This window comes from Macaca nemestrina, chromosome 2, assembly GCF_043159975.1.
Source record: "Macaca nemestrina isolate mMacNem1 chromosome 2, mMacNem.hap1, whole genome shotgun sequence".
NCBI lineage: Eukaryota > Metazoa > Chordata > Mammalia > Primates > Cercopithecidae > Macaca > Macaca nemestrina.
The window spans coordinates 136,537,177-136,553,345 of NC_092126.1; the positions used below are offsets into that span (position 1 = coordinate 136,537,177).

A 16,169-nucleotide genomic window follows, 5' to 3' on the forward strand; every position below is an offset into this window, starting at 1 on the left:
CTCCGCTTAATACACAGGTGACTATACCCAAGAAAAAAATTCTAGATTAGATCTTCATAGTCCGTTATCTTGTACAACTGAAAGTGATTCATGAGATAGATTTTAATGCTAATGAGTATTTATTTTTTAAATGAACCATCTGTATATTAGGTTTAGATTATTTAGATTTCTTTATCTCTGTTTCTTTAAAAAGATGTATATACACGTGCCACAAATTTTATTCCTCAAATTTTGTGACTTTGATCTTGGCAGTTCTGATTTCCCCAGTCTTTTTATTTTAAGGTAAGCAGTAAGCAGTAAGATGTTAACAAAAGGGATTGTGTGTTGTAGTGTCCTCCACCAGGGACCACTTCCCTCCCATGGTTCATTTGGCAATGGCTTAGAGATATTTTTTTTACCACTTGGAGTGAGGATTGCTACTGGATAGAGGTCAGGGATGCAAATATCCTACAGTGCACACAGACAGCAGCTCATCGCAAGCTAAAACCCTTTGACTCAAGATGTCCATAGTGCAGAGTTTGAGAAACTCATTTATTGTTTATATTAAACACCTGCTCCTTGCTTTACTTTGGTCAATGTATTTCCAATTCCTTTTTCTGTAAGGTTCAGCTTAAAGTTCCAACTTTGTCCTGAAGCCCTTCCTTGGTGAGCCTAAACCTACATTGTGATCTCTAGGTTCTGTTGTACTATCACTGAAATCTCTGCAATTAAGTGTTTATGATGTCTTATTTTTTTTTATTTTTTATTTTTTTCTGTTGAGACGGAGTCTTGCTCTGTCACCCAGGCTGGAGTGCAGTGACACGATCCTGGCTCACTGCAAGCTCTGCCTGGCGGGTTCACTCCATTCTCCTGCCTCAGCCTCCCCAGCAGCTGGGACTACAGGCGCACGCCGCCACACCCGGCTAATTTTTTTGTATTTTTGGTAGAGACGGGGTTTCACTGTGTTAGCCAGGATGGTCTCGATCTCCTGACCTCGTGATCCGCCTGCCTCGGCCTCCCAAAATGCTGGAATTACAGGCGTGAGCTTAATATCTGTAAGTCTGGTTTTCCAAATGAATTTTGTTTTACTATTTAAGCACACCTGCTGGCAGGAACAAAGTAATTTTGTTAGTCAAGGATTGTCGCATATTTCTTCAGGACTTGCTAACTGCTGTTGACCTTGATGTTAGGGCTGAGTTGGTAGAATGAATAAAAGGGCCCAGGTCCTACCTACCTGGTCCTGTCTGGTACATGTGGGGGTGAAGGGATAGATCAGTCCCTGTTGATGGCAGATTGGGATTGGTATCAACTAGATTTTAGAGGAGGTGGTAAAAAGTGGTAACAAAAGTGGTGAGAAAAGTGACTCCCTGGTTGCAGGGAGGAAGGTAGATCCACTTCAGCCATTAAGCTAGTACAAGTTTAAAAAGTCAACATCTCTTTGTTGGCTATGGTCATTGTGAGCCATGCTGTTAGAAGAGTCGTCTTTGCTACAGCACTTATGTAGAAGGGAGGAGTCCGTGTTGGTATAGTAACAGATTCTAGGGACATTTTTCTTTTTCTTTTTCTTTTTCTTTCTCTCTCTCTCTCTCTCTTTTTTTTTTTTTTTTTTTTTTTGTTTTGAGATGGAGTCTCTCTCTCTCTCACCCAGTGGAGTGCAGTGTCACCCAGGCTGGAGTGCAGTGGCCCGATCTCGGCTTACAGCAATCTCCACCTCCCAGGTTCAAGCAATTCTCCTGCCTCAGCCTCCCGAGTAGCTGGGACTACAGGCGTGCGCCACCTTGCCCGGCTAATTTTTGTATTTTTAGTAGAGACAGGGTTTCACCATTCTGGCCAGGTTGGTTTCGAAATCCTGACGTCGTGATTCGCCCAGCCAGGGCCATTCTCAATAAGGGCTCAAAAGGCTAAAAATTAAGCACGAGTCAGGCTAACCAGAACATACTGTTGGTTGGACTTTTTGTTTTAATTGGTAGGGAGAGGTGAGTGAGTAGATAGTAATTTGAATCTTTAGGCATTTTTAGAATCCTTATCATGAATATGTAAGGTACCAAGTAAGAAACCCAAGTTTACACTGAGCTATTGTCTGAAAGTTTGTGTTACCTTCTGAAGCTTTCTTTTTCATCTGATTGGATCCTTTATGTGTACAACCATTTAGCAGTCTAATTTGAAAAATTCACTTTCAGTGGCAAATACTTTCCCTTCAGAATTTTTATCAAAACTTTATTGCTTCGAAGCAGGTATCATGCCATCTTGAGATCATGCCATCACTCAGAAGTTTCTGAGTGAGAAAATATGTAACACTTCAAAGATAATTTCAAAATAGGAAACATGAGAAATATTTTAGTGTCATTTCATTTATATCAAAAACAATACTTTTTTTTGATGAGACTGAGGTTTTTTTTTTTGTTGCCCAGGCTGGAGTGCAGTGGCACCGTCTCGGCTCACTGCAACCTCCGCCTCCCAGGTTCAAGTGATTCATTCTCCTGCCTCAGCCTCCTGAGTAGCTGGAATTACAGGCATGCACCACCACACCAGCTCATTTTTGTGTTTTTAGTAGAGATGGGGTTTCACCGTGTTTGCCAGGCTGGTCTCACTCCTGACCTCAGGTGATCCACCCGCCTGGGCCTCCCAAAGTGCAGGGATTACAGGTGTAAGCCACTGTGCCTGGCCAAAAACAATACTTTTTATGTTTGAAGCAGTCAGTGCAAAATGAGAATCCAAAAATTATGTTCATACTTGTATCACATAATTTACTTTTTCCATAACACAAAAATAAGCAAAAGACAAATAATTTTAGAGAGGTGGGGAAGGTGCCCATGGTTCTTAACTGGGGACAATTTTTGTCTCCCAGGGAACATTTGATAATGTTGGGAGAGATTTACGGTTGTCACAGTTGGAATGGGTGGTGTGCTATAGGTTTCTAGTAGGTAGAGGCCAGGAATGTAGCTCCATATCCTACAATACAAAGGACATCCTTCTATGACAAAGAATTACATCCAACTTGAAAATGTCAGCAGTGGCCGGTCCTGGTGGCTCACACCTATAATCCCAGCACTTTAGGAGGCCAAGGCTGTGGATCACCTGAAGTCGTCAGGAGTTTGAGACCAGCCTGGCCAACATGGCGAAATACCGTCTCTACTAAAAATACAAAAATTAGCCAGGCATGGTGGTGGGTGCCTGTAATCCCAGCTACTCAGGAGGCTGAGGCAGGAGAATTGCTGGAACCTGGGAGGTGGAGGTTGCAGTGAGCCGAGATCACGCCATTGTACTCCAGCCTGGGCGACAAGAGTGAAACTCTGTCTCCAAAGAGAAAAAAGAAAAGAAAATGTCGGTAGTGCCAAAATTGAGGAAGCCCTAGGAGGAGGGATTGCAAAGGACCTATTAACACAAAAAACAAGCATCTTGGCCAGGCGCGGTGGCTCAAGCCTGTAATCCCAGCACTTTGGGAGGCCGAGACGGGCGGATCACGAGGTCAGGAGATCGAGACCATCCTGGCTAACACAGTGAAACCCCGTCTCTACTAAAAAATACAAAAAAAAAAAAAAAAACTAGCCGGGCGCGGTGGCGGGCGCCTGTAGTCCCAACTACTCGGGAGGCTGAGGCAGGAGAATGGCGTGAACCCGGGAGGCGGAGCTTGCAGTGAGCTGAGATCCGGCCACTGCACTCCAGCCTGGGCGGCAGAGCGAGACTCCGTCTCAAAAAAAAAAAAAAAAAAAAAAACAAGCATCTTGTGGCCAAAATCAGGTAAAAATATTCAATTTCACTAACAATGAAGGAAATATTAATTAAACTGTTTCTCTACTAGCATATTGACAGAGTTTTTGAAAGATTATCATACTCAAATGAAACATGTTGGTTTATATTACTGATGACACTATAAAGTGTGGTACATTGTGTCTGGGGAGTTTTTGAAGGTCGAATCAAAAGTCTTGATATTTGTACTTCATACTTTGGACTCAATAATTTCACTTACAGAAATCTATCCTCAGGTGATAAATAGATGCCTACAAAATTTGTTATTAGGCTGTTAATCACATAACTGCATAATTAATTGTAATGAAGTAGATGTGACCAAATTTTTTTTTTTTTTTTTTTTTTTTTGAGACAGTCTTGCTCTGTCAGACTGGAGTGCAGTGCAGGGGCATAACCTTGGCTCACTGCAACCTCTGCAATGAGTTCAAGCGATTCTTCTGCCTCCGCCTCTCAAGTAGCTGGAATTACAAGCGCTCACCACCACGCCTGGCTAATTTTTGTATTTTTAGTAGAGATGGGATTTTGCCGTGTTGGCCAGGCTGGTCTCCAACTCCTGATCTCAGGTGATTTGCCTGCCTCAGCCCCCCGAGAATGCTTGGTTTACAGGCGTGAGCCACTGCACCCAGCCCTAAATCTTTTTTTAAACAGTGATTAATAAATTATGGCACAAATATGTGTTGCAGTTAAAAATCTTGCTTTCAAAGACTATTTGTCCCATGCAAATACCCATAGTGAGTAAGGAGAGGGGAAAAAGAAATTTTTTTTTTTTTGAGACGGAGTCTTGCTGTGTTGCCCAGGTTGGAGTGCCGTGGCCCGATCTCAGCTCACTGCAAGCTCTGCCTCCCGGGTTCACGCCATTCTCCTGCCTCAGCCTCCCGAGTAGCTGGGACTACAGGCGCCCGCCACCTTGCCCGGCTAGTTTTTTAGTAGAGACGGGGTTTCACCGTGTTAGCCAGGATGGTCTCGATCTCCTGACCTTGTGATCCGCCCGTCTCGGCCTCCCAAAGTGCTGGGATTACAGGCTTGAGCCACCGCGCCCGGCCGGAAAAAGGAATATTAAACTAGAATGTCAAATTTGAAAAATATATTCAAATGTTACTTTAGTGATGATGGTTGACTGCAGATTATGGATACATTTTACTTTTATGTCTTTCTGTATTATAATTTCTTACAACGGCTGTACTATTGATGTAATCAGAAAAAACACATTATTTAGTTTTTAAATCCTATTAACATTTTGGAGTAGTCTCAATATTTTTCAATTGACTGACTAATCTGTCCTTTACCATATATCAGATTTTCATTTATGTGTGGGTCTGCTTCTTCGCTGTCTTCTGTTCCACTGATCCGTTTTAATGTTCAGTTAATCAACAAGACGTAATATGATGTTGAATGATAATGTAAAAGAATCTCTTGTTTCGTGCCCCATTTATAGAGGTAGTAATTTGTGTTTTTAAATTAGTCCTTAAAAAGTCATAATTTTGTGTAAGCAACACAGTGTTTTCTTACTTTTGAAAATCTTTCACTTATTTAATTCAGCATTCAGATTAAATACACTTACTTTGTTTACCTCAGTTATATAATTAAGACTGAGTTGTCTGACATTTTAAGTCTTCTGATTGCAATATCTGCCTTTTAAACATTAAGTGTATTTTCAGCCTGTCACCTTTAATGAATGATCAGATCCATTAGATTTTATTTATTCATTGTTCTCAAATTCCTGTTTGATGTTTATAAATGGTGCAGTATTTGCTATCCTTTGGAGTAGCTAATAGTAGTAGGACTCTCCTGTGCTTTGTTGTGTTCTTAGTGTTCCTCACACTTTGTGTGCCATGCAGATAGGCTGAGTAGAGAGTAATCTTAATAGAATTGGGAATGGTAGGAAGCAGTACTTAAGGTGGTTGGCCGCTGGCCACTAAATTGTTGTAGCACCACTTGGGAAAAGAAAAGGTGGACTTTCTGTCCTTAAGCCTCTGGAAAATACGTTTAACCTTTAGAGAATTGTGAGAGAAACATGTTTGAATATGAACTTACAAGCTCCTATGGAGAGAAAAGGTCAGTGTAGAATCTAGCACTAGGATGTATTTATTAGAGATATGAATTGTACTTTCCTACAGGACAAAGTGCAAAAATAGGAAAATGGAAGGGGAGCAGAAAAAGAAAGTGAAGGGAGGTGAAGCTACTTAAAGTTAATGGGTGATTAATTTCAGTAAATTATTGAGTTAATTTCAGCAAAGTAGATTTACATTTTGAGTATGTATTGGAGGGGATTTTATGTGGAGAAATTTGTTCTGAAGTTGAAAATGTGTTTGTGTTTCATGAGCATCTTTTTAGAATAATTTGATTTTCGTATTGAAAACTAAGGGTTTTTTTTGTTGTTGTTCTCATTTCTACTCATCCAGTGAATGTATGTTCCTAAGAAATTGTTTTTGTTGCCAAGTTTTTAGTTGATTTGCTCATGGCCTATTTTTTGTGCCTGAATATAACTTCTTGTTTTTGGAGATGGAGTTTCGCTGTCGCCCAGGCTGGAGTGCAGTGGCGCAATCTTGGCTCACTGCAACCTCCGCCTCCCGGGTTCAAGCAATTCTCCTGCCTCAGCCTCCCGAGTAGCTTGGACTACAGGTGTGCGCCACCATGCGCAGCTAATTTTTGTATTTTTAGTAGAGACGGGTTTCACCATGTTGGCCAGGATGGTCTGGATCTCTTGACCTCATGGTAAGCCCGCCTCAGCCTCCCAAAGTGCTGGGATTACATGCTTGAGCCACTGCGCCTGGCCCCTGAATTATATAACTTTTAGGGAAGCATTTTCTTTTTTTTTTTTTTTTTTTTTTTGAGACGGAGTCTCGCTCTGTCGCCCAGGCTGGAGTGCAGTGGCCGGATCTCAGCTCACTGCAAGCTCCGCCTCCCGGGTTCACTCCATTCTCCTGCCTCAGCCTCCCGAGTAGCTGCGACTACAGGCGCCCGCCACCTCGCCCGGCTAGTTTTTTGTATTTTTTAGTAGAGACAGGGTTTCACCGTGTTAGCCAGGATAGTCTCGATCTCCTGACCTCGTGATCCACCCGTCTCGGCCTCCCAGAGTGCTGGGATTACAGGCTTGAGCCACCGCGCCCGGCCCTAGGGAAGCATTTTCTGTTTTTGTTTTTATCAAATAGCTGTCCTCCATCAAAAAGCTGTATCTTTCACATTTTATGAATGCCCTCCCCATATATATATATGGAATAGTATCACTTGAATTGCATCGTATTGATCTAATTTAGAGTAACTGCTTGATTTATTTGAAAGTTAAGACTACAGTGTGTTCATAATTCATGTCAATTTATGGGGCTTAATTTCTGTCTCATGAGTTAGTACCATAGAGTCTTTTAATCTCTTCAGAATTTCCATTACCTGGGGTCCCATACCTCTTGTCTGGCTGTTCCCATTAATGTGCTTTTTTTGGACCTCAAAGATGTCATGTCAGATGGTTGATGGAAGGATGAGATTAAAACACACCACAAGACCCTATGCATATGTAAATCTGAACTCATAAAATACTATGAATTAGTGGGTGATTATTAAAAGTACAAAAAATTATTAAAGAAATGAAAAGTATAATCCTATTTTAGTGTAACTTTCCCTGGTATGTTTATGAAGTGCATGTGGGGAGTCTTATAAAGTTTAAAGATAAATTTTAGGAACCAAAAGCAATTGTACATTAAGAAGGATTCTTATTAGGCATATCAAAAATTCTGTGATGTGCAGATCTGCTTGTTAAACCTCAAATTCCCCTTTCTAAAATAGGATAGGGAAAGGAAAAAAGTAATCATGCAAATAGCTTTTCATCCTCACCATTTTAAAAAGTAGTAGCGGTAAAATACATTATTGACTCATTTAATAGAATGGAATTGTTGGATTACAAGTCTGCATTTACTTTCCTGAGGAACTGCCAAGTACTTTCCAAAGCAGCTACACCATTTTACATTCCCACCAGTAATATATGACATTACCAGTTTCCCCACATCAACCCAGCACTTGTTTATTATTCATCTTTTTGATTATAGCCACCCTAGTGGGTGTGAAATGGGTGTCTCCTTGTGGTTTTGATTTGCATTTCTGTAATAGATAATAATGTTGAGCATCTTTTCATATGCTTATTGGCCATTTGTGTATCTTCTTTGTGGTGAAATACCTATTGAAATATATGTAATGTAAGCCTTACCATTTTAACAATTTTAAGTGTACAGTTTATTGGCATTAAGTACACTCACAATGTTACATTACCATCAAGATCATCCATCTGCAGAACTTTTCATCTACCCAAACTGAAACATTGTACACATTAGAGAGTAAGTCCCTGCACCTTCCTCCCCACAGTGTCAGACGACTGTCTCTAAATTTGACTATTCTTGATACCTCGTATAAGTAGAATCATACAATAGTCGTTCTTTTTGTGTCTGGCTTATTTCACTTTGCATAATGCCATCAAGCTTCATCCATGTCGTACCACGTTGGAATTTATTTCAGATTAAAGACTGTGTGTGTGTGTGTGTGTGTATCTCACATTTTGCTTATCCATTCATGTGCTCATAGCACATTTGGGTTGTTGGGTTTTGGGGATCTACTGAGAAATGGGATTCCTGAATCATAGGGTGGTTTCATAATTTTTTTTTTTTTTTGAGGAACCAAACTGCTTTCCACAGTGACTGCCTCGTTCCCACCAGCCATGCACAAGAGTTTCAGTTTCTTGGCCAGGCGCAGTGACTCACGCCCTTCGGGAGGCCGAGGTGGGCTGATCACGAGGTCAGGAGTTCGAGACCAGTGTGGCCAACATGGTGAAACCTTGTCTCTACTAAAAATACAAAAAAATGGCCGGGCGCGGTGGCTCAAGCCTGTAATCCCAGCACTTTGGGAGGCCGAGACGGGCGGATCACGAGGTCAGAAGATTGAGACCATCCCGGCTAACACGGTGAAACCCCGTCTCTACTAAAAAATACAAAAAAAACAAAAAACAAAAAAACAAAGAAACTAGCCGGACGAGGTGGCGGGCGCCTGTAGTCCCAGCTACTTGGGAGGCTGCGGCAGGAGAATGGCGTAAACTCAGGAGGCGGAGCTTGCAGTGAGCTGGGATCGCGCCACTGGACTCCAGCCTGGGCCACTGGACTCCAGCCTGGGCGACAGAGCGAGACTCCATCTCAAAAAAAAAAAACAAACAAACAAAAAACAAACAAAAAAATTAGCTGGACGTAGTGGCAGGCGCTTGTATTCCTAGCTATTTGGGAGGCTGAAGCAGGAGAATTACTTGAACCCTGGAGGCAGAGGTTGCAGTGAGCCGAGATTGCACCACTACACTCCAGCCCTGGCAACAGAGTGAGACTCTTGTCTCAAAAAAAAAAAAAAAGTTTCAGTTTCTCTACATCCTTGGCCAGCCAATACTTGTTCACTTGTTTTTTGGATAATAGCCAACCCTAATGGGTATAAAGTGGTATCTCATTGTGATTTGGATTTACATTTCCCCAAGATTAATGGTGTTAAGCAGCATCTTGTGTGTTTGCTGACCATTTGTATATCTTCTTTGGAGAAGTACGTATTTAAGTACTTTGCCCATTTTTAAATTGGGTTTTCTTTTTTGTTGAGTTGTAGGAGTTCTTTATATATTCTGGATATTAACTCCTTATCAGATAAAAGATTTGCGAATATTTTCTCCCATTTCACGATTTGACTTTTTACTCTGTCGATAGTATCCTTTGATGCACAATTATTATTATTATTTTTTTTTTTGAGACAGAGTCTCACTCTGTCACCCAGTCTGGAGTGCAGTTGCGTGATCTCAGCTCACTGCGAGCTCCGCCTCCCGGGTTCACGCCATTCTCCTGCCTCAGCCTCCTGAGTAGCTGGGACTACAGGTGCCCGACACCACGCCTGGCTAATTTTTGGTATATTTAGTAGAGACGGGGTTTCACCATGTTAGCCAGGGTGGTCTCGATCTCCTGACCTTGTGATCCGCCTGCCTCGGCCTCCCAAAGTGCTGGGATTACAAGCGTGAGCCACTGCGCCTGGCTGATGCACAGATATAATTCAGTTTATCTATTTTGTTGCTTGTGCTTTTGGTATCACACAGTATCTTTATTTAAGAGACAGGGTCTTGGTCTGTCGCTCAGGCTGGAGTGCAGAGGTGTGATCTTGGCTTACTGCAGCCTCCACGTCCTGGGCTCAAGCAATCCTGTTGCCTCAGCCTCCTGAGTAGCTGGGACTAGAGGTGCATATCACCATGCCTAATTTAAATTAATTAGTAATTAATTATTTTGTAGAGATGGGATATTGCTGTTTGCCCAGGCTGGCTTCTATAGAAGTTTCTGGGCCCAAGTGATCTTTCTGTCTCAGCTTCCTAAAGTGCTGGGATTACAGGCATGAGCCACCACACCTGGCCCCATATAATATTTTTACGTGGACACTGGTTGCCTTCAGAATATTTTGGGAATATATCAGGAAGTTTTCGAGCTCTCAGTGAAGAATAAAAATTTTCCAGACTTTCAGTTTTTTGCTTAGAAGTTCAAATTTTTATCATTAGTAACAAATATTATCAGTTATTTATCTTACAGTGATAGGTTCACTTTATTTATTTTTGAGAAAATGCCTACCACATTCTCCTATTTTTTTTTTTTTTCTGAAATGGAGTCTTGCTCATCGCCCAGGCTGGAGTGCAGTAGTGCGATCCTCAGCTCACTACAACCTCCACCTCCTCAGTTCAAGCGATTCTCCTTGCCTCAGCCTCCTGTGTAGCTGGGATTACAGGCATGCACCACCATACCTGGCTGATTTTTGTATTTTTAGTAAAGACAGGGTTTCACCCTGTTGGCCAGGCTGATCTCGAACTCCTGACCTCAAGTGATTCACCTGCTGAGATTACAGGTGTGAGCCATCACACCCAGTCTGCTAATGTAAATAAGCTTTATTTGTGTGGCAGACCTTTCAGGTAAAAATGCTGTTTTATGAAAAATAGCTAGTTCAGCTGGTAACAGTCTAAAGGTATTGTTCTTTGAGAATGCCATACCTCTTTGATATGCAGCATAATTTTTTAATGTATATTTCTCATTTTTGTTACACAGAATATTTAAAAGATGTATTCAGGGGTTGGGATTTAATGAAATTAGTAATTTTTATATCTTTTATGCATGCTCCTGAATGACGGTATTCTCATTACTAATTATTCACATATTCTGTTAGTGTTAGTGTCATAGTATATTCTGTATTTGTGTTTTGTGTTCAAGAATTGTAAAACTCACGGTATTACGTATTTTTTAATTTTTTGCTTATAGGATTCAGTGGTCCCAATTTAAAGGCTATTTTATTTTCAAACTGGAGAAAGTGATGGATGATTTCAGAACTTCAGCTCCTGAGCCAAGAGGTCCTCCCAACCCTAATGTCGAATATATTCCCTTTGATGAAATGAAGGAAAGAATACTGAAAATTGTCACTGGATTTAATGGGTATGCACTTAATACTGTTTTAAAGATTTAATTTTTAGCAGAAGATTATAGGTTTTTCTTTTAGTTTTGATGTGTCTGGTTGATGATTGATTATCCATTAGAATAAATTATTTGTTTCTGGTGACATGTACTTGATGAGTTTTAGCTTACAACTATTTAAAATATTTACAGCCTTTTAAAAAACTTGAACCACCTTTTTATAGGTATCAATGGAAACATTCATTTATCAGGAAACATTTTAATGGTTTTTCTTTCCTGTTTTATATTTGGTGTTATGTCTTCATACTTTATACAGAACCTTTATATCATTGAGAAATCACATTTCTTTTAAAATGAAGTACTAATTTATGAAAGTATTTTAGTGAGTTTTTGTTTAGACTTTTGGATCCTCATTTCTCTCCCAAGTAACCTCTTGCTTGTTAGTTACAAGTAACCATTTTTGGGCCCTTGTAAAACATTAAAAACACCAACAAGATATTCTGTACAAAAGTAAAACTCCCTTTGTTCGTTTTGTTTTGTTTTTGAGACCAGTGTCTCGCTCTGTCGCCTAGACTGGAATGCAGTGGCGCGATCTTGGCTCACTGCAACCTCTGTCTCCCGGGTTCAAGCAGTTTTCCTGCCTCAGCTTTCTGAGTAACTGCCACCACACCCGGCTAATTTTTTGTATTTTTAGTAGAGATGGGGTTTCACCATGTTAGCCAGGATGGTCTCGATTTCCTGACCTCATGTTCCGCCCACCTCGGCCTCCCAAAGTGCTGGATTTATAGGCGTGAGCCACCGAGCCCAGCAGTACTCATTTTTAAAGAAATGTTACTGTGTCTCATATTCTGTCATTTTAAATTCTTTGTTTTTAGGACTTTTTTTTGGTTTTGTTTTTTGTTTTGTTTTGTTTGGAGACGGAGTCTCGCTGTCGCCCAGGGTGGAGTGCAGTGGCATGATCTCAGCCCACTGCAACCTCCACCTGCCGGGTTCAGGCAATTCTACCTCAGCCCCCCGAGTAGCTAGGCTAGGACTACAGGCACGCACCACCAAGCCCGGCTAATTTTTTTTAATTTTTAGTAGAGATGGGGTTTCACTATGCTGGCCAGGCTGGTCTCGAACTCCTGACTTCGTGATCCGCCCACCTCAGCCTTCCAAAGTGTTGCGATTACAGGTGTGAGCCTCTGCGCCCAGTCAGGACTTTGTATTTTTACGGTTTCCTTTATTTGAAGGGAAGAAGTGTTTGTGAAGTTGAGTTATTCAATATTTAGTTTGGCGTTAATTTGGGCTGTGGAACAACAACAATGCTAAATATAATGAATTTTAGTTTTTCTAACCATGAATTCATAGTTAGAATTAGATATTATTTGAAGGATTTCAATTGTATTTTTAGATGGCATAAATGGCTTGATTCTTTAGGTATTTAATTGCATGGGATTTCAAAATAAGATAGTGTAATCCAGTTAATGGTTTGCTTTACATCATATTCCACTGTTTTTAGGTTTAAGAATTTTGCTTGAAATGTCAAACCCTTATGCCTTGACTTTGGGTCTGTTACAAAAATACTTTGGGGGAAGAAATCACAGCTTTTGTCTTTGAGGTTCATCAGTTATAGTTACCCCCGGGGGCCTGGGATGGGAAGGAGAGACCTGTTTTCACTTTGCACCCTGTTGGACTGTTGAAAGTATTTAACCATATGTATATATTTCCATATCGATCTTAATTTTAAAATTTTTCAGAAAAAGGAAAAAAAAACATTTCAGAAGCACTTATCCAAGAAATAGCCACATGATACGTTTTAGAAGCATGTTGCATAAGATTTACTGTTGAACTAAATACATTCAAGATAAGAATACTTCTCGGGGTTATTTGTAAATTGTACATATATATAAATAGTACTTAGATATAGTGACTCATCTTTTATTTCAATAAATTATGGCCGTCATTTAAAAATAAAAGTTAAGGTGAAACAGGTCAAATTATGCCGCTGCTTAGTAAGCAGATTTACTTGTGATTCTGACTTAGTAATAGCAAATACCATTTTCAGTTCTTTCACATTAAGTTGGGCTAGAAACAAATACATGTATTATATAATTATGTATACATATTATAATAAAAATATAAATGTAATTGTGTATTACGTATTTATTACATAAATCTAAATATTTGTAATTTCTTAATCTGTAAAAGAGGTAATTCACCTACTTCAGAAAATGATTTGAACAGTCATTAAATGCTTGAGCATTCTTCTTTTAAAACTTTTTATTTTTGAACCGTTTTTATTTTATTTTATTATTTTATTTTATTTTATTTTATTTTAGTCAGAGATGGAGTCTTTGTCACCCAGGCTGGAATGCAGTGGTGCCATCTGGGCTCACCGCAACTTCCGCCTCCCAAGTTCAAGCTATTCTCCAGCCTCAGCCTGTCAAGTAGCTGGCATGACAGGTGTGTGCCACTGCACCCAGCTATTTTTTAATTTTTATTTTATTTTATTTTATTTTATTTTATTTTATTTATTTATTTTTGTATTTTTAGTAGAGACAGGGTTTTACCATGTTGGCCAGGCTGGTCTGGAACTCCTGACCTCAAGTGATCTACCTGCCTCAGTGTCCCAAAGTGCTGGGATTACAAGCATGAGCCACTGTACCTGGCCCGAACTTCTATTTTTTAAATCTGATTTTTCAGAATGGCAGTTTATGAATCACTTTTTCTGAGCAGGCAGAATCTAAGTCTTATTTAATCAGTGATACATTAAGATTTTTCTATTTTTAATTTACTTTTTTTGTCTGTATTTTAATATATGGGTATGTTGAAACGTCTAAAATTTTCAATTTTTGCATTTTATATATACAGTTTTTAAAAATATTTACTAAGAAGTAACATTTTGTTGGTTTTCCACCAGTTTGAGGGTTTGTCCATTCTTATACATTCCTCCCCCCAATTTGTAATAGATTATCTTTAAATTACAAAAGTGGTGTATGTTTATGCTTTTAAAAAGATCCCCAGTGTTACAGAAGTACATAAAGAATGAAAGTAGAATCATGCTATATGCTAGTTGTAATTTCCTTTTAGAGAAGCTTCAACATGTCTATATTAGTACATTTAAAGCTATCTTTTTATTTATTTGAAATGGCTGCATTGCTTTCTATTATGTGAGTAGATTATAAGTTTTTATTTGCCTGTCCTGATTGATGGTAGGCATTTATTTTTTTGGCTGTTAACGAGCAGTGCTTGTAGTGAGCATCCTTCCACATATGTTTTGTTGATGAATGTCATGTTTTGAATATATGTATAGATTGTTGCCTCTTTTTTTTGAGGTGGAGTTTTGCTTTTGTTGCCCAGGCTGCAATGGAGCGATCTTGGCTCACCGCACCCTCCCCCTCCTGGATTCAAGGGATTCTCCTGTCTCAGCCTCCTGAGTAGCTGGGATTACAGGCATGTGCCACCATGCCCAGCTAATTTTTGTGTTTTTAGTAGAGATGGGGTTTCTCCATGTTGGTCAGGCTGATCTCGAATTCCTGACCTCAGGTGATCCTCCCACCTTGGCCTCCCAAAGTGCTGGGATTACAGGCGTGAGCCACCACACCCGGCCACATTGTTGCTTTTTTTAATTTGTAGAAATGTAATTGCTAGTTTAGCTTATGAACACTTAATTTTCAGTTTATCAATACTGCAAAATTGACTTAGCAAAATGTGGTTGTTGATGCTTTTTTCATTTGTAGTAAGTGCAGATACTGTAATTCTTCAGTACTCTATATGTGTCTATATTTGTGTTTCTTTGGTTGCAAGTGAAATGGAACATCTTTTTATGTACTTACAGCCTTTCTGTGAATTGCCCTTTATATCCTCTTTTGGCTTTCTTTTGCTAATTTTCTTATTGGTAAGTTTTTGTTATTTTTGCTTTTAATTTGTGAAAGTTTTATATTAAATGCTTCCTAGTATTTTGCTATAAGAAAGATTATCCATTTTATAAATTATTTTAGTGTATTATCACAGTACAAGTGGGGTTTTTTGTTTGTTTTTTGAGACACTCTTGTCACCCAGGCTGGAGTGCAGTGGCGCAATCTCAGCTCTCTGCAACTTCTGCCTCCCAGGTTCATGCCATTCTCCTGCCTCAGCCTCCAGAGTAGCTGGGACTATAGGCGCCTGCCACCACGCCCGGCTGATTTTTTTGTATTTTTAGTAGAGACAGGGTTTCACCGTGTTAGCCAGGATGGTCTCAATCTCCTGACCTTGTGATCTGCCTGCCTTGGCCTCCCAAAGTGCTGGGATTATAGGCGTGAGCCATTGCGCCCGGCCAGAGTACAAGTTTTTCCCTCTTTGAAGTGGAAATTGTCCATGCATTTGTTTACTTGATATCCTGAACTATAAGCTTCTGGAGAGCTGGGGTAACAGGCTTTTCCAAACAAGGCCTAGAAGAGTGAGTGCCTGAATATAGTAGGTTCTCAAACAGACAAGTATGGATTGACTAGATGCATGGATGGATGGATGAATGAGTAAAGAAAAGAATAAATATTGAGTAACTGGGCACTAGAAAAAAAGAATAAAAGAATAAAAGTGTATTTATATCTGTATTTTGTGTATTGAGGCATAGAAGAATCACAGTGGAATGCTTAATTTCTTTTTTTCTTTTTTTTTTTTTTTTGGTCATTTTCTTGTCTTTTAAAATTACTTTGGAACTTTAAAATTTCATAAAAGATGGATTATAGCTACTCTCCAAAACTGAAGTTACAGTTTGAGAAACACCAAAAATTAAAATGAACGAAACTAAAAATTTTAATGAAATGGTCAATTAAAAGACCATTTTATGCCCTCTGATTGGGATTATAATAAAAAACAGTATACGGGTTTACTCAAACCAGGGCCATTTATGAAAATCCTCTTCCTATTACAGAGACCATGAATATAATTTAGGAATTGCTAATAGGTAATGGTTCATTCCTATAATGGCATATACACGAAGAGGCATTTTGAGGAATAGAGAGTGTGTAAGTT

General features: G+C 39.6%; 1 protein-coding gene across 6 annotated transcripts in view; it reads left to right on the forward strand.

The window, feature by feature from the left end:
• Nucleotides 1-16,169, forward strand: part of LOC105479590 (protein phosphatase 4 regulatory subunit 2) — a 73,982-nt gene that overhangs the window by 40,964 nt on the left and 16,849 nt on the right. For 3 of the 6 annotated variants that reach the window (XM_011737609.3, XM_071092082.1, XM_071092079.1), the window contains one exon: nucleotides 11,025-11,195. The exons of 2 other annotated variants lie outside the window; for them this stretch is intronic. In XM_011737609.3, coding sequence (XP_011735911.2) covers nucleotides 11,025-11,195 — 171 coding nt within the window. Of the gene's footprint in view, nucleotides 1-8,387; nucleotides 8,509-11,024; nucleotides 11,196-16,169 lie in introns of all 6 variants that reach the window. One more of the 6 variants, XM_071092081.1, reaches the window with a different exon arrangement.